The 19,123-nt window shown below is 48.0% G+C and overlaps 1 protein-coding gene across 4 annotated transcripts in view; it reads right to left on the bottom strand.

Annotated features, from left to right (window-relative positions):
* Positions 1 to 19,123, bottom strand: part of ETS1 (ETS proto-oncogene 1, transcription factor) — a 140,420-nt gene that overhangs the window by 55,745 nt on the left and 65,552 nt on the right. The window contains exon 1 of one of the 4 annotated variants that reach the window (XM_043873449.1): positions 17,636 to 18,104. The exons of the other annotated variants lie outside the window; for them this stretch is intronic. Coding sequence (XP_043729384.1) covers positions 17,636 to 17,717 — 82 coding nt within the window. The 5' untranslated portion in view covers positions 17,718 to 18,104. Of the gene's footprint in view, positions 1 to 17,635; positions 18,105 to 19,123 lie in introns of those variants that run through there. 4 annotated transcript variants of the gene reach the window in all.

Here is a 19,123-nt window from a genome sequence, read left to right as displayed (position 1 = left end):
AGATCTATTCTGCTTTGGCCTTCTCCACAGCCTCGGGCAGGAACGGGCACCCCGTGCACCCTACTGGCGGGTTCACACTTTCCCTCGCCTCTGTTTCCTCTCTGTTGCCCTCCCTGTGGTTACCTGATGCTCACAGCTCATCCAGGAACAAAAAGGGGCAAGAGGAATTCACAGAATTCGCTATAAAGCTTTAACAAGCCCTTGGAGGGATGTTCCCCCTTCCAGGGAACTCAACGTAATTATAAGGTGAATGAAAGGAAGCTGTCATAGGCATGGGGGGCGGGGTGAGCACAGACATTGGTCAGGAGACCCACAAGACCCAGTTCCCAGAACACGCTGGGTTAGAGGGGGCTTCCGACATCACCAGGTTCAACCCCTGACTATTAGGGATGGGCAAACGAAGCTCAGGAAGGTGACATGGTCACGTGGTTACTAACTCTAGCCCTCCTGGCTCCCTGGCCAGTATTCTCCATCCTCTGTACTACTCTGTTCCCTTTTCACAGTGGATTGGGAGGGAGACAGCCTCTCTCCTCTTTGCTGCTAACAAGCCCTGGCCATCATTCTCAAGAATCTTTGCTCCTTCCCAGGTTCACACTGACCACAGAGGAACAAGCCACCCAAAGGTCTAATAGACGTGACTTGGGATATAACCGGCCCATGATGGGATCGGCTCCTCCTCCACGCTATGTTTTCAACCACAATGGTCAGAATCCCCTGGAGAAGATCTCCCTTCTAGCAGGGATGTTAGCTGAACGCCCGGCATCACAAAGCAAGAATCACCAGCTTCAGCTACACCAAACCTCTATGCACAACGGTTCTAAAATTTGAGGTCCTGTTCATATCGATGCAGAAAGAGTGATGGTGGCAGTTAACTTCAGTGATCCAGGGACCTCCCTCTAGAAAGCACTGAATGAAGAGATCACCACTGGGTCCATTCCAGCCCCGGTGGCACAGGAAGGACGGCATGGTGACAGCGTTGAGACGCTACAACCAATCCCCACTGAAAAGGCAGAGCATAAAATCAGGGGCGCTAAGCCTGAACGTTGAACCTGATGCATCTAATTAACGAGGCCACAGGTCTAACTCAAAAAGGCCAGGACCCGGAGCGATACAAGTAGGTCGCTTTCTAACGACAAATGCACTCAGAGTGCAGAGAGCTGAGGGTTGAGCTGTGGTCTCTTGTAACCTCCACATTTTTTTTTCTCTCCTTTTAGAATGAGGCCCCAAACACCCAGCCTGGGGCATTCTGACAGCCCCTCAGTGGCCCTGGAGTCTGGCCCACGTCTCCTGGCCCGGAGCAGACAACCTCTGAGGCCTCTCTCAGGGGCAAACTCAAGAGGTTGAAAAGTCGCCAGGCAGACCTCCATCTCCAGATCGATGGGACCAATAGGCCAATGGGTGGAGAGCAGAGGAGCCGGGATCAATGCGAAGGGGAGGGAGCAGAAGCCGCTCTCCATCCGAGGCCTCAGGTGGGAAAGACAGAGATGGGCGTGGGACGAGGGATGCGCAGCCTTCATCCACTCCTGGCAAGTGGCTCGGCCACATCAGGAAGCCATTAGGAAACTGCAGCCACCACAGCCCCAAGTCGGACGACGGAACAGCCCTGCTGCTGTGAAAGGGCTCACTATCTGCCCAGACAGACACCAGTTCCCTGCCCGGCGGAGCCACGGCCAGCGAGCCCCCAGCTCTCCAAGGCGTGTGGCTGCCTGCTCGCTCACAGCATCAGGGAAGAACAGCAGGGGCTCTCAACAGGAGACACGGGTCCACGTCCCCCTGGGCCCTGCTGGATGGTCTGACCAGCACACCTTTATTCCAAAAGAGTCACTGACAGCTGATGGGCGTGGGGCTTCTATCGGGGTGATGGAAATGTACCAGAGTCAGTGATGGTTGCACAACTCTGCGAATGGACTAAACCCCCCTGAACCGTATACTTGCACATGGAGAATTTTATATTAAGCGAATTATATCTCAATTTAAAAAACAGTATTTTTTTTTTCAAAGAGCTAACAATCCGCCTGCTATGAGCCAAGCAGGGGGAATAAGTCAATGATGGGGAGACGGGGACCCTGCCCCAGGAGCTTTCCTCTAGTGGGATAAACCAACCCCACAGAAGCACACGGACAGCACTCCACACTTACTGCTCAGGACGAGCTGTGGGGATGACAGAGGCCGAGTAACAGGCTGGGTTCCAGAAGCACTGGGGCAGGGGTGCTGACGTCCGGAGTGTAGGCGGTGAGGAAGGAGAGGGGGCCGAGGTGTCAAGGGCAACGCCAAGGCCAGGGGGATGGCATCCATGAGAGGGACGAGACATGGATGTGACCGCAGCCCCAGGAAAGGCCTCAGGAGACGGCAGACAGGGGAGACACTCGGGAGGCGGACGCCTGGGGTCTACAACTCCTGGGAGCATTTACATGAGGACCAAGAGGGAGGCCACGGACTCCAGGAGACAAGCAGAGATCTCCCCAATTCTCCTCACCCCAAGCTGTCTCCAGAAGAGGCTGCCTGCGTGCTCATTGAAGGTGACAGGAGCATTTGTATGTTTTCAGAAGAAGGAAGTCTCCATCAGACCTGGCTCTTTCTGGAGGTTTTTCTCCCAATCCCGGGAAGGGTGGGGGGGGTGAGAAAAGGAAGGGTAGACAGAAAAGGCTTCAGGCAAACAAACACGGGACCAGGCTCCCGAACCAAGAAAGATGCAGTCACAACACTTGTGACCAAAGGGACCTTTTGGAAAATTCTTTTTCCAGGAGGGATCTTGAGTTTGGGCCCCTGGAATGCCCCAGAGCAATTCTGATTGGTTCCCTGGGCCCTGACTCAGATTGCGCACCCGCTCTGCTCCACCCTCGGCTCCACCCTCGGATGAGTAAATAAACTGACCCAAAGACTGGAGGGAGGGAGCCAGGAGGGGAGGCAGGAGCAGCATGGGAATCCCGGGAAAGCAAGCTCCGACTCTGGTGCAGGGGACAGACAGATGAGAAGTCCAGTCTGCTCCAGAGACTGGTGCGGTGGCGGAATTCAAGAAATAATTCTCCGAGTCTTACGCACCACTCCAGTTGGATCCAGCCCTGCCCTGGCAGCCTGCTCCTTGCTGCTTTATAATATACTGAATTAGTCACTGGCTTAGCAAGCACATTTAAACACACTGCAGCCCAGCTGTTTAAAGACACAGGATCCCTCTTCCAGCTGCCAGATTCTGGCTGTAAATCAACCATGACAATTGGCAACGGGCAGACTCCAGAGGTGCAGGGTACTGAAGGCATCTTCAGGGGCAAAGCACTTAAGTGGAAAAGTCGGCTAGTGCTGGCAGAGGGGTGAGGTCTGCTGGGCATTTGCTGGGGGACAGTCAGGACATGGGGTGTGGTGAAGAAAGCACAGCCGGTGGGCTTTTTTCTGATCTGATGCTTATTAGCTTTAAGAGGCTGCCAAGTGGATTCACTGACCTGGCCCTTCCCAGAGGCAGGCTCACCCCTGGAGGGCAGCCTGGAGGAGGCAGCTCTACTCTGGGCCGCCTACACTGACAGGTTTGTAGAGGTTTCCTCCCAAACCTCACATACTGAGGTTACTCCCAAGAAAAAGGAGGAGGACCATTAAAATAATTCAACATCCTGATAACGACAATTCCAAGAACCGGCCCTACTGACCTGGCCAGGGCCTGAACACGCTGCCTGAGAGCTGGACCCGTGGGACCTGAGGCCTGGCTAAAGTTTGGTTAAGTCTGCGTGAGAGAAAGAAAACACTACCAGCAGCCACAGGGACTGCTCTGGCCCCCTCGGTTATGGGGGTGTCGAGTGGAAAATTTTCTGTAACCAGGCTCACAGTAACCACAGTCCTGACAACCACCGAAGCAGCGACAGCACTGTCAGCAAAGAACATCTGTGCGGACACAGCAGCCTGAGAGGCAGAGGATGACAACACCGTTCACGAGACCCTGTGTCAGCCGACAGGTGTCCCACAGGAATTCTCTCAAGCCTATACAGGAGCCCTGAAAGCTCCTTAGGATGACCTCCTTCGTAAGGTTTATAATAAAAGGCTCCTCGAAGCGAAATACTTTCCCTCAGGGCACATTAGCAAGCAGAAAATTCAAGCACAGGGCTAGAAAATTCAAGCACTGGGCTGTCTCACCTCCAAACCCTGCTCTTTCCAGGGGCTGCAGGGACAGACCACATCACAACCAACGTCATGAGTGAGAGGCTGTGGGATTCACGGATGAAGACGACTTTTGGTGGAGCCATCCATCGATAGGTCCCTCCCCTGCAACGATCAGGTCTCCTCTACCAAATGGGAAGAGAATGCGTCTGTATCTTAAGATGATGCTAAGAAACCTTTGGCATAAACCGACCATCTGATGAATATAAGAACCAAATACCCATGACTAAAAGGGTGGACTGCATGTAGACTCCGTTAGAACAGGAATTTGAAGAAGATTCTCAAATAGATTCATGGGGTTGTTTGTGTGGGAAGCGTCTCCTGTATATCGTGCACCATCTTTTGGAAATTCAAACACTAATTCCTTGAAACCAGTTTGCCCATAAAAAGTCTTTTATTACAAAGCCTTTTCTTACAAAGCAGGTGGCTAGGGACCCGGGACACTGGACTCACCCTTGGTCTCCCCTTGCTGTCTGCTGTCAATGCCTGTGAGCAACGCAGGCTTGACCTGACCCTATGAAGCCAGAAACAAGTTGCCAGGACCCCATCTCATCTAAAACATGAAACTGCTGTTTTGTTCATCCAGCGCTGCAAACCCTTTAGAGACACTGCAGCCAGCCCGGACTTTTCACAATTCTCCTATCAGCCCATCCATCACAGGTGAGGGCATGGAAAAGCCACAAGGTTCCCCTAAGAGAGGCCTTCAGAAATCCAGAAATAAAGACATACTTTATTTTTTTAAAAAATCTCCAACTGAATCAGAGGTGAACGCTAGGTCCATCATGTAGACACTGATTCATTCCATGCGTGTGTTTATTTTTCTACAAACATTGCTGTTACATCAAGTGCACTCAAGAGTTAGACGTGTGCCCCTGAATATCCGTTACCTAGAGGATTCTCAAGCACAGGGTCGGTGGGGGGGAGGCTATCTTTATTCCTTGGTTTCCCAATCTGGAAAATGGAGGCCGATGCCCCATCTCTCCTTATACAACTTCAGTAAATTTAGGTACCCATGTTTCATTTGTCCACTTTTGAAAATGCACATGGAAGTGATGGGCACTTTGTTTCTGGCTTCCTCTCTATTTCACAGCCCAGGGGTCTATATTTATAGATAGATTGGATGTTTTCTTCCTTAGCCTGAGCTTAATGAGAAGCCCAAAAGAGCACCCGGCTGAGAAGGATGCGTCAAGAATCAAAGCCTCTGATGAGAATGTTAGGAAATTTTCTCTCCAAACAGATTCTAAGTTGGTAGAACTTTGTAATTAGGAAGATCTAAGTTTAAATGTATGACTTGAAAATTCTACGGGCCTGGGGAAATTATGACAGCCTTTCTGGAGCTCCATTTCTTACCTTCATAAGGGAGGTTAAACCACCAGTCTTGGTACAAACTCTTATGTATAAAACAAGGGACGAGGAGATCTTGCACACAGGGCATATAGCCCTCCTTTTATAATCATTATCAATGACTTCTGACCTTGAAAAATTACAAATCACTATGCTGTACACCCATAACTTACATAATATTGTACATCAACCATACTTCAATAAAAACAATTTTTAAGAAAAATTTTTAAAAAATAAAATACCAACTTCTTAGGGTTATTTAAAGAATGTAGCTATTTGTGCAAACATTTTGCAAGTGCCTGGCACATAGTAGGTACGGCAGAACTGTTAGTTTCACTTCTCTCGTGCCCCCAAAACTGAGGCGCAGATACATACAGAGACCAAAAACAAGCATCTGGCAGCACGTTTGGTTCCCATTAGGAGGCAAGGCAGGTGTAAGATTGACCTCGTGATCTGATGTGAAATCAAGGATGCATTTCCTGTACACACACACATGATTCACCCTCAGAGAGTTCCTAGGTATTCAGCATAGCCACACTGTATCAACTCTTCTAGTGATTAAATAATGTTCCTCGCATCACCCATGCCTCCAGAGTCTGTAAAGGTGAGCTCATTAATGGTTCCAGTCTCTCCAAGCAAAGGCAGCTCGCTCCCCAGGAACGCCCTGCTTCTTCCAGGGAATGTGGAGCTGATAGCTAACACAGACAGGAGGCTCAAGCCGGCAGCTCAGAGCAAATCAGGTGTCCTGACTCTCATGCCAGGCAGTAAAAGGTAAAAGGGGATAAGCCCCTATCTGGGTACACCTGTCTGGCTGTCAGTACAGAAAATGCTCAACCAGGAAAAGGGATGACGGAGGATTCCGTAAGTCTAACCAAAATGACTCAGAAGTGGAGGCCTGCACCCCATTTGGAAGAGGTGACACCCTTGGCAATCATACAAACATTTGCTTTGCAAGACTAAATCTTCCTGATAAGACTGAAGTTAGCACCCAAGTTCAAAAATGCCAAATAACCCTATTGTTTCCATTTTTGCTACAATCAGGTATGCCAGGCTCTATACCCATCACCCGCTCCTCTTCCCTGAGAATCCAGACCCTGCCCCATCCCCTGGCCAGGACACTGCTGGCCATTTAGGATTAAATTCACTCCCAAGGAAACAGCAACATGCCAAGGGGCTATTTCCCCTGCGTAATATCTGGTCTTGGAATGCTCTGGCTTCCAGAATGACCAAAACAAGGAAGGGGAGATCATTTATATTTATTGCTAAGGAACAACCCTGTTTTAAGGGGACAATCTAATATAACTTCAGTCAACTCCAAGTGTATATATGCCTAGTGCCAGAACAAATGACCCTGTCCCAAGTGGAAACTAACAGGGAAGAAAATCGAAAATGTAAATCTTGTACCTCTCTTTGGCAGAGTTCTTTCCCATAGCACACAGTAGGAGAGGCAAAGTGTTATTTTTTATCTTGAAGTGATCCTCTGGCTACCTGAAATTCCTGCTCTTCATTAAAATGGACCTCATTTGCTTTAAACTGAGCCTTAGAAGACCAAAGCAATTGTGCATGTTTCAACCTAGCAAAATAGAGGTTGCACAGGAATTCTTTCCCAAAATCCTTAGATTAAAAAAAAAAATAAACTATATTTCTCAAAGTCCAAGGTTCAGCCTGCCCCTAGAGGAGAACTTCATATTTGTCTAGAAGTCTGTGGGGTAACTCATTTTTTTTTTTTTAACTTCTTGAGAAAGAACTAACTAATCTACCATCCTACTTAAAAGTTTGTCCAGTGTTTGCATCATGGAAAGCTGGGCAAATTTTCCAGATCCCACGTCCTAGTAATCTGTGCCACCTACTCAAAGCTCAGTAATTAGCCGACTGTGGACAGGCGACCCACTAAGCATACAGAAAATATGCAGTGAAATTTCTCTAGCAAAAGAGCAGAGAATGTTCTGTTAACATTTCTATCTCAAGCTAATCTTTAGCAGCCGTAGCAGTAATGTGAATGTTATTATACCATGTCCTCATCAATTCAAGAAAAGATTTAAAATGCGTGTGGCCAAATGGAAAAGTCAAGGGGTTTGGAGAACCCCAGCTTCTGGTTCTAACTGTGCCCCTTACTCACCAAGTCACGCTGGGAAAGAAACCTACCACCACAAATGGGCATCAGTTTCCCCACTTGCAACACAATGGTAACTCCAGGGATGACTTGAACCTCTAAGAGGTGGAAGTCACGTGTCAAACTGCAAAATGCTACGGGATCAGGACCAAGAAAGAAGTGAAATAGTAAACAATATGCACAAACAGACCTTAGTATCTCCTCAAAGTAAACAAACACCCAAATATTTTTGAGAAGGGTGAGCTTTGGCATGAACTCCAGCTGGGCTTAAATCTAAACTCCACTCACCCGCTGTGTGGCTGTGGGCACATTGTTTAGCCTCACAGACGCTTCATCTGGGAGACAGGAATAATACTCAGCTATTAGAGATGACATAAAAGAATGAGATTCTTGGCACGTGAGTAAGCTGGCAACAAACAACTAACAGAAAAGAAAAAAAGAAATAGATAAAAACGAGATGAGAGATGCCTACACAAGTACACGTAGATCAGCTCTGCCCTCTGATCAGTTTTTCCCCCAAACTTGCACGCTGATCTAAGGCCCCTGCTCCTCAAAGAAAAGGGCACCTGGGTCGGACCCAAAATGCAGCAGTAACATCAAGAACTTGATTTTCAGATAACAGCTGTACACAGGCGCCTCCATGCCTCCACTGCCATTGAAAGGCCAGCGGCCTACGCTCACCACACCCCAGCACATACTCACAGCTTCCTGGACCTGGGGAAACCAGAGCAGCTGGGATCCCCAGGCAGTCAGCCCTGCAGGAAGGCCAGACCCCCAACCCCTGAGCGCCCAGCAGCCAGGGACCGGGCCCCTCCCTGGGTACAAAGAGGAGACTGGGGCCTCACTGGGGTGGCTTTGAGCAGAAGGCGTTCCTGCTGCAGGAGGGGACTGTTTACGCCCAGAGTAGTGCCCTGAGAAGGGCAGCTGAGATAAAGCAGCTCTGGCTCAGCTCCCAGGATGCAGCTGGGACCATGGACCCCCAGACTATATCACCTCCCCTGGGAGCAGACCCCACCCCCACCCCACCCCAGCCAGACTGGAGCTGCTTCCCACTGCAGCGGTAGCAAAGGCTGATGGAAATAGGAAGCTGTTTCATGGATGGGGACCAAGAGGGAGGTGTGATGCCTGGTCCAGCATCACCCCAGAGACATGCGTTTCTCCAACTGTAAGCAAGGCCTGGGACAACCCCCAATGCCTCTCTCAGTGAACGGTAATCTTCGCAGATGTACTCAAAATCATCTCAAGGATAGAACTGCGATTAACAGAATCTGGGGATCCAGAGAAAAATATCTCCGTTTTTGCTCACCTCTTGAATGACATTTCATGCTCTCTCACAGCCTGAGTTATTTCAAATGTTATTTAGAGTCATAAACTACCTGTGTTAAGAGAAACCTAACAGGTCATCTTCTCCAGTGAGTTTTATTTCACCAATAAAGAGTCTGAGGTCCAGAGAAAGGAAATCACTTGCTCAAGGCCACATAGACAAATGGTTGCAAAACCATGGCTAGAATCCAGGCTTCCTGGCTCTCCAGGCAGTGATGAGTCCCCCAGAGTGGACATGTGACTTAGTTAGAACACAAAATGTAATCCTAGGAGGCTGAGAGGTTTCCCTTTATCATTCATAAATCCTCATTGCATTCCAGGCATTTAATTAGCATTTTAATGAAATAAGATAACCAACGCATAATGTATAAAACCAAAAACAAGAAAAACCCCTAGGCAGGGAACCTCAAATAGATAGGAGAAAGAAAAATTAATACTAGAAGTATGAAGTCAACACATGGAAACTTTCCCACAGAAAATTCCCTGTAGTGGATTTTCTGAAAGGTATTTGAACATCAGACTCAATCGCACACTCTTATGAATAATCATAGTGATTATCTGAGTACAAAACTGTAACTGCACAAAAATATCTTTAACTGAGAGCATGTATAATACCAGCACATAGTAGGAGTTTCTAAATACACACTTCAAAAACCATGTATCTACAAACACTCACCAGGGTTAGGAACCCTTGGCCTGACCTAGATTCTTATTTTCCATTTGTACCTTGAAAATATGTACCTGATTGATTCTGTCATCTTCTCTGAGGTTTAACGCTTATTCTGATAAACTGATATAGAGGTTTTAGCAACTAACAGTATGAGTGGGAGGTAAACTAATGCTACCCTCCCAAAAAAAAAAAAAAAAAAGACAACAGCTCTCTCATAAGCCTTTTTAATAACACTGCTCTTTTCTTAAAATCTCCCTATTTTCAAAGGCAAAATTCATCCTGAGATGCAAAAGGCTCTCACGTGGCTCCCGGCCTGACAATTCTGTCTCTCTTCTCTTTCTACAATCAAGGTATTTTTCTTCATATTTATGTAAGCCTTTCTTTCACTCCAAACTTACAGCATTCTCCCCATGCTATTCTATTTAAAATAATCCTCTCCATGTTTTTAGCACCTCTTTCAAATGCTTTTGAAATACCCGTGTTCTCCCTGAAGCTGACCCAGGAAATTATTCTAGCCTAGAAGTGTTGGAAGGAAGCACCCAACAGACAGAAAATATAAACAATCATTGACCCCCATGTACTTCTACAAGTTCAAGTAATGATCCTCCTTCACTATTGGCCATGAAAGCACCCGGAGCACAGGGACGATTCCATCTGGGTTGCCCTGACCTGTGCAGGATGTAAAGTACTCAGAAAAGACGACACAGACAGAGTGGAAACAGCAGATCCAAGACTACCCACCCAGCCACTTGGATTGGAATTCCTACCCAAGCACCATGTTTGATCCACATGGGAGTTTTCCCAAAAGTCTATAAAATATCACTAAATTTTTTTTTTTTGCTATTTCCTTTCATTCTTTCATTACTCCTTTCATAATTTCTTACTCTTTTCTCCCTCACCTCTCTTTTTTTTTAGAGAAAAGAGATACTACAGAAAAATGCACCAATTCCCTTCCTCCCATCCTAAAAAATGAAAGGGTTATATTTTTGCCCTTTGTTTTTACCCCTGTTAATGGTACCAAAAAAAACACTTTTTTTTTTTTGCCCCTTTTGATCCCAATGTAAAACTTCTCATCTTGGATGAACATTACACAAAAAAAGTCATCGTCTTCACACGTGTAAATGAAATGAGTAGGGGGAAAAGCCAGTATTTCCCCCTACTCAGAAGTTCATTTTCACACACACACACCCTACATGCTAAGAGCTTACAGTTTCTCCGCAGAACCTTGCAAAGCAGAAATCAACAGCTCAGCATAGGTCCCCAAAGCTACCAAGAGGTTTCAAATGCTTAGAGCGAACTTGTTTGAGGTTGATTTTTTAGTTGTTTCCCAGGCGCTGAGAAATATTCTATTATGTGTCAAAAACACATTTAAAAATATAACTCACGGTTGGGGGAAACCACACAGAACTTGAATTCTGAATCTTGTCCTTTTAGCTTACTCTGGATGGCCTAAAACCCTAAAATTAGCAACTTAGAGCAGATATCATAAAAATACTATTGTCCAAAATCAGTGTCTAAGTGTGTGCACCCGGTTTCCGGGGAGAGTCCTACTCTATGTTTACCTCTCATTCTGGTATAATCATCAAGAGCACCCTTATACTCTCAAGAGTGTCCCAGTTTGGATGGTAAATTTTAAGCACACACCATCAAGATCTGAAGTCCAATAGCCTACACCTTTCCAATGCTGCACTGGGTCTTGAAGCACCGTCTGGGCCAGTACCTTACAGTTCTCAGAGACAGAATGAAACGCTACAGAAAAAGGACAATGGAGACCAGCTGATGGGCAGTTGGAAGCCACCTTTCCAGTGCCCAGTGACAAGCCTAGTCCCAAGCGGCAGAAACTGGAAAGAACTTGGGAACTCTGAAGAACCTGGCCAAATAATCAATAAACACTTATGGCTCAAACAGCAATGTTTTGAGTGTTTCTGTAAGCATGGCTCCCTGCCAATGAAATTGGATCTGCTGTAACCTACCCTACAGGCCAATTTCTTTCTGTATCTGCATGGAGACTATAAACTACACAATTAAAAAGAAAACAGTAACACAGATAGGCATAGGGCTTCAGAGAAGCGGCCAAGTAGAAATAGCCTGTTTCTGCAACTTGAAAAACATGTACTAATGTTCTGGAAAAAGACCTCTTCAACCCAACTCCAGCAAAATGAAGCTGCAGATATATGACAAAGAAGCATGATAGACTGGGGGACTGTCTTGACATTCCGAACCCTGAGTTAAGAAGAGCTTAACAGCTATAAGTAAAAAAACCAAGAATGCTGAGAGTTGTTTTAGTCTCTAAGTCATGTCTGACTCTTGGCAACCCCATGAACTGAGAAGAGCTCACCAGGCTCTTCTGTCCATGGGATTCTCCAGGCAAGAATACTAGAGGGGGTTGCCATTTCCTTCTCCAGGGCATCTTCCGGGATCAGGGATTGAACCTGCTTCTCCTGCATTGGCAGGCAGATAATTTACCGCTGAGCCACCAGGCATGCCCAGAATGCTGTGAATAGGGTGGTAAATCCCATCAGAGATTCCATCTGAGCAGGGGGATCAATGTTTCATTCTATAGCAGCCAGATAAAAACATGGGGACAAACTGCTCTCTATGATAACTGTGGGGGCCCAGGGGTACTGTATGGAGAAAATGCTCTCCATAAGGCAGTTTTAGAGGAACCGAGATCTCACCCATGGACAGGCTGCCAGGGCGTCTGTTGGCTTCCCTCTGAGCTGTAGGCCGAGAAGGGTGAGCAGGTCTCACATAGCATCCTGTGGCTCAACTTCCCTCCTTGTACCAGAACACACCCAAGATTAAAGGCAAAAGGGGAGGGGGTGGCAGAGAATGAGACGGTTACATAGCATCATCCACTCGATGGACAGGAATTTGAGCAAACTCTGGGAGACAGTGGAGGACAGGGAAGCCCAGTGTGCTGCAATCCCGGGGGCTGCAAAGAGTCAGACACAACTTAGCGACTGAACAACAACAAAAACAACACACCCTGACCCATGACATGGGCGTGAAAACTCTACACTTTAGGCCGAAAAAAAAAGTAAAATGTATTTGCTGTACAGAAAACAAACACAGGTACCTCTGGCCTCCTTACAAGAAGAAAAATTAAATTACATCTGTACTAAGGAAACAAGCTAGTTACTGATCTATGTCTCTCGTCACCCTGTTTGTGAGTGAGATCCAGGCAGAGCTGCGTCCGTGATGAAAGAGGTAAAACAGGCCAAATGGGAAAGCTCCGGGAAGGATGCAACCTTGGAAATAAACACAACCCCGTCCTCACCTGTGAGAAAAGGAACTCCGTCTGGAAGGCACTGAAAAAACAAGAAGCCTGGTTCTCTGCTTGGTGATCTCAGGCAAGCATTACTGGAATCTTTACGCATCTTCTTAAAGCAACACACCTAGATTGCTGGCCCTGAAGGGAGTTCAAGGGACAGACAGGCCCTTGCCCCTAACTCAGAGGAGTCATGCAGAGTGACAGGGGACCGTTGCCCACCTGAACCCCCAAAGCACCGACCCCGCCCCCCCAGAGCCACCTCTTTTAATTCCCTGGCTTTCTGTGAATAACATGGTGTTTTACGTACGGTATAAAATGCTCCGCAAGGCTCATCGACTTGTAAATTTCTAACCTTGAGCCTTGAGGAAATTATGCATATCTTGGAATATCCTCCTCCGCATCTAAACAAGGGATATAATAATACATCCCCTACTCCGGAGTCAGGGTATGACGTGGGAAAGAGCCTGGTTCAAAACACAGGTTCAATACATGTTTCAGAAATACCCCTGCAACTTGGGAATGACAGGAATCTACCTTCATTGTGAACTCAGGGAATGCCACCACAGCCCTGGGTGATTCAGTCTGCAAACCAGCTACGACTGTAATTACACTGTCGCTGTCGCCGTCGCAGAGTTAGCTGTGTTCTTTGCAATAGGGGGCCTGGCTTTCCTGAAAAATACTGACCTACGCTAAGCTGCTCTTGGTTCTGCACAGAGTCTGAGGGAGCCCAGAGCAAGCCAAGCTCTGGTAGGGTACATCTCAGGCTGGTCTGTCTCCTAGGAGGAGGTGATCCCCCTACAGGGTGGTCTGGTCTCTTTAAGAAAGAAAAAAAAGTTACAGAGACAAAAAAAAAAACAGCAATACAAACCAACCAAAAATGCCAGGAATGCAAGCTCTGCCAACCAAATAAATAAATAAGATGTGAGATACTTTATAATAACCGGACATGATGCTTTTCTCAACCCTGCATAACTGAAAATCTGTGCATTTCCATCAACCCTGCAAATGTGCCCTGGCCTCCGCTCCCAGGCAGCACTGACAACCTCCATCACCCACAGTAACTGACTGAGTCCCTGTAATGACAACCAAGCCCCAGAGATGCCCTGACCCTCTGAGCGTCACCTGGTTCACTAAGTTTGCTGTCGGGGGCACAGAATAGACTGTGAGATCTCAGGGAGGCAGGTGAAAAGGTCCTCTTTAACTTCACTCTTTTTCCCTCTCAAGTAAGAGATTAGGGGAGGTGCATAAGACAGCTGTAGCCCCTATAAAACACTTCAAGCTACCCACCCCCCACCCAATTCTACAGTCACCGAGGTCATTTTGTGCTGTTATCACAGGTCAGCACTGTTTTAGGATATGCATACAGTAACAGATTTATTTCTATCAACCCTATGAGATAGAACGGTGATCATACTCATTTGACAGATGCAGGAGCTGGAACACGGAGAGATTTGTTCAAAGTCACAAAACTAGTAAGTGGTACAATTGAGATTCAAAATCAGACAGGCTGGCTCCAGAGACCCTGCTCTGAAAGGAGAATGGTCCGTGGGGGTCTGGAAACACAGTGAAAGAGTGATCCTAAGAGCGCGGCAGCTCTGCGCTTTTTGTCTGCCTAGCTGAAGTTACAGAGACTGACCGAAGGCACTGGGAGAAGACGCAGCTTCTTCCTGTCTCCTAAGGCAATACAGGTCAGAGGGATGGACAGCCTTTTCTAGGGTACGAAGGGGGCTGATGCTTTCAATCTTGTAAAATATCAAACATTCAGAATTAGAATTCCTGCTCTTCTCTGAGCATTACTGCTCACCTCACCAAGAAGGTGAAGTGGGGAAGGAGAGAAAAAATTAAGCGGCTGGGATGTATTTGCTTTGGCACCCAGCCTCCACCCCTTCTCAGCAAACTCCACACCAGGAGGGAAATCCACGGACGGACACTCTGTGGTCGTATTTGTTTTAACCCATTTAAGCTCCGAGAACCCGGCAATCATGTATTACAATCAAAGTGATATATGCAACTTTACACTTACAAGCGAAGTTCAACGCCAATGTTATTTCCAAGTATATGTTCATTTGGCCTTAAAAGCTGTCAAAACTCCTATGAGGCCTCAATCCAGAATAAAAGTGAATAAAAGTACTTGATCAGACCCTAGCCACTGAGACTGGCAAATAACCCTGGGCTCCTGCTGGGGCACCCCTGCCTCTCTCCAGCTCTCAGACATTGAGTGGGGTGGGGAGCAGGAAGATAGCTGGCATAATTAATGAAACAAGTTAAGTTCCCCCAAATAGTTGTCTCCACACGTAATAAACTAAACAAGCCACAGAGTCATTCTGACAAACATTTAAGTCACAGCTGCAGACACAAAGCCATGCTATGAGAAGTTAAACTTTTAAAATGTCCTGTATGGTCTTACAGGCAAAGCAAATCCCCACTTTGCCAGTGAGTGTCTTTTCCCACCAACAAAAGCCGGCAGCCCAGCCAATGCTTCCTGCACCCCCTGCACCGGCAAGTTCAAGTATCAACTGAAGTTTCTCTGCCAAGCTTTACAGAGGCAACTTGCAGGCAACTGTCCACTGAGAAGGTAGATACGGGGATACATTTTACTTGAGCTGCTGGCTCACCAGACATTCTTAGGTAAGTAACTTACCTTCTCTGTGCCTCTATTTCCCTTTCTGAGGTATGGGTATAATAGTCACATACATGCTACTAACTCTCCAGAAAAGAAAACGAACTCAAATTTAGATATTATATTCGCTCTGTATTTTCAAGATTCTCTATTTAGTTTTCCCAAGATAGCACCAGAAATCAAATCTCGTTACAATGAATGGCGGAAGACTTCCCAATTTCTTTGATCAGCTGAAATTTTGTTGTACTGAAGGCTGTTGACAAAATCAGATCAGAGGCATGTAAACCATTTTGCAAAAGAAGGACACTGTAAATTTGCTTATTATAATGGTGATGACTGCAGCATTAGGCCTCACTGTCCCCATCTTACAGATGGGAAAGCTAAGAATAGTTACTTGCTCAGGATTTATTTTTATAATAACCAACAGAACAGCATCATCTACTTAAAACCTCTAATATTTACTAAAACACTCCCCCAAAATGCTTCCGCTGTTTACTGTGATCTAAAACATGTGTTGCTAGGGGGCCCGTTTTCCTTCCCAGCACACCAAATCCACTGTAGGTTTCTGAACTGACAGATCCACACGCTATTTCCCAGACGACCAAATCTGTCTCTTCCCCATAAACACACATATAAACAAGCCATACTTAAGAAAAGGAGGCATTAGTTGAGATCTATCTTTGCTGGGAACTCTCCTTTCACTTCCTCTATAAATGGTTAGCATCAATTGGGACCAAGAGAATTTATTCTGGCTTCTTTAACACCGCCCCCCGCCCCCAAGGCCACCATCACACCAGCATCATTTCTAAACTGTAGCTCTCTGTGCCTGAAATGTCTCCGAGGTTCTAGCTCATCTCAGCATCTCTCTGACAACAGTCTTAGTCTTTCTGTACCTTCCAGGGAGCAACCCAGAAACCCTGGGCTTGAGTGTTAGGGGGTCTAAGAGAAGTCACTACTCACTGCTGTGTCTTCATTAAAGTCTCTGAAAGCTCTTCAAATGACAAAATTCAGCTTGGCTTGTGTTGAAAGTTTAAAGAGATTAAGAAAGGGTTAAAATATGCAACTAATTACGGTGGAGGCAAAGAAGTGTTAACCAACAGGAGCAGCCGCTGAACTTACTTATTGATCATCAGATACAACAGAGCTGCCTGTTACTGCGATTAATTATTTTCCAAAAGCCATCAGCTTGCCCCTCTACATCTTTCTATATGCCTCTACCTCCAAAATCATGACACTCTTAAGGACAGCTGGCAGTTCCTATCCTGAAAGAAAGCATCTTTTTTCTTTCCAAACTGCATTTATTCCAGAAATTCTAGAATGCCAGAGTTCATTAAACTGCTTAGTACCAAAAACTGTGTCTAAGACAAACTGAAATTTCTTTCCTATACCTTTCTTCTGCAAATCCAAGAGCTGGATAACACACCAGCCAAAGACCCAAAGTCACATTTGGTTTGGGGAGGTTTTACCTCTTCTCACAGATCTTAGGTAGCAAGGGACAAATTTACGGCAGATTAGAAAGATGGATGAAGTTAGCTGCATAAACAGAATGGGGATGTTTCCCAGAGGTAAGATGATCAATTCAGCTCTGCTTCCATCTCCATACCCTCAACCCCAAAAAGAGACACTAGACAGCAAAGGCACATGTGACAGGCGAGCTCAGGAAGGCAGGACATTTGAAGATGTGCTTGAAGGCCAGCCAGTTAGACATCCTTTGGGCTTTAACTCCCCAGGGCCCTCCATCTAGCTCCAACTCTGGGCGATGTCGGCAGGGTCAGGGGATGATGTCCTAGGCGGCAGTGTCCACCCTCACTAACATTAAGGAATAAGGCCAGAGGGTTCCCGCTCATTTGGAAAAATAAGAAAGCAGGAATAGGGGTGCTGGACATTCTAAAAGCTTTTTCCCACTACTCACAAAAACACAGCTGTGAAAATAAATACCACCACCACCCCCCAAACAAGGGTCTCGGGCCACCAACAGTCCAGATCTTCCTCCTGTCTACCTCTTTCCAGCTGCCACCAGCATCGCCTGCTTAGAAGCTGGGGCAGAAACGCACCACTTGCCTGGAAGAGATCACAGGGGGAGAAGTGGAGGGGAGCCAGGCCAGAGGCCGAGGGCTGGGGTGGGGGGCCTCGGCAGTCACCACTCACCCGGGGAGGGGAAAAGCTCCAGATCCACTTTTTCCGTCTTGATGATGGTGAGAGTCGGTTTGAGATCGACGGCCGCCTTCATGGTGCCAGGAGTGGGGAGGGGGGACACACGGGGCTAGAGCGAGTTTGCTGTTATTCTTGTTTTTCTTTTTAATAGGGATGAGTAACAGGGGAAAGGGGACGGGGGGAATCGGACCTTCTTCTTTAAAATCTCAAATTTCCGCTGACTTTGCCCCGCGCCCAGAAGGTGAGCGCCCGGAACTCTCTCCGGGATAGTTGGCACTTTGCGGGAAAGTGCGCGCGCGCCGGGTCCCCGCCTCGCCTGCGCCCCGCCGGCTCCCTCCTGGTCCGCGCCCGGCTCCCTCCTCTCCGCGGGCAGCCGCCTGCGCTCGCCCTCGCCCTAGCTCTCCAGAGCCGACTCCCTCCCTCGCCCGCGCGCTCTCCCCTCCTCTTTGGGGCGTAGCTCGCGGCGCCGGGCCCCGGCCGTGGGTCTGCGCGCTCGGCCCCCACCCCCAGGATCTCTGCCGGGAGGGGGGGTCGGGGGGGCCTAGGGGCGGGGCGACGAGAGGCGGGCGCGGCCGGGGGGGCGGGGCCCGGGACCCTTGGCCAATCGCCGGCGGCGGCCCAAACCGAAAGGAAGCGGGGCGGAGCTGGGGGCCCTCCGCGCCCGCCGCGCCCTCGGCTCACGGCGCCCTGCGGCCGGATCGCCTTGGAGCCGCGCGCAGAGCCAGCGGGCCGCGAAGCCCCCTACCTGGGGGAAAAGAGCCCGGAGCGGACGGGCTGGCTGGTGCCCGGGCCACCCCGGCCGTTTGGGAAAGTCCATCTGATTCTCCACGCATTCTTGAGGACTTGGTCACCGGCTCCCGCCCCCTCCCGGGAGCGGCATAGTTTTCCAAGTGCGTGTCCATCATTCATTCACAAAGACTGACACACAGGACGTGAGGCAGCGGCTGGAGGGGCGTGCGTGCGAGCAAGGGGCTCCGAGCCAGTGTCCTCAAAGGGCTCTGGGAATACTGGACTCCGGCCGCTTAGTGACTCAGGGATCGGGGCTGTATTGCTGGAGGAGCCTTCGATTTTTCCAGAGCCCACCCGCGTCATCGTTAAGAAATCAGTTAAGAAGTGAGCTGCCCTTGATAAGAATCTAGCTGCCACTGGTACGGATGGAGCCCAAGGCTGCCTCCTGGAGACCCCAAAACAAAGGCCCAACGACTTCTATAGTACTAGGAAAGTCAAGAACTGGGCCCCCAAACTGGAATCCAGTCCTGGGCTTCCTTGAACTTCCAGTTTCCCTACAGCCGTGGTTCTGTTCCTCTAATTATGTCACCATTGGCCAAGGTTTTGTCTTTCCTTTCACAAAATCGTCTACTGGGTAAAACTGACAGTCCTCCTGTTGCCACCGTCTAAAACATGATGCACAGCTCTGAGGTTTGAAATTTCTGGAGTACATCTTTCACAGCCATGACAGAATCACAGTTTCAGTCCCCTTTT

Source organism: Cervus elaphus, chromosome 2, assembly GCF_910594005.1.
Source record: "Cervus elaphus chromosome 2, mCerEla1.1, whole genome shotgun sequence".
In the NCBI taxonomy this organism is placed as follows: domain Eukaryota; kingdom Metazoa; phylum Chordata; class Mammalia; order Artiodactyla; family Cervidae; genus Cervus; species Cervus elaphus.
This window is presented reverse-complemented; position numbering and strand designations above follow the sequence as displayed.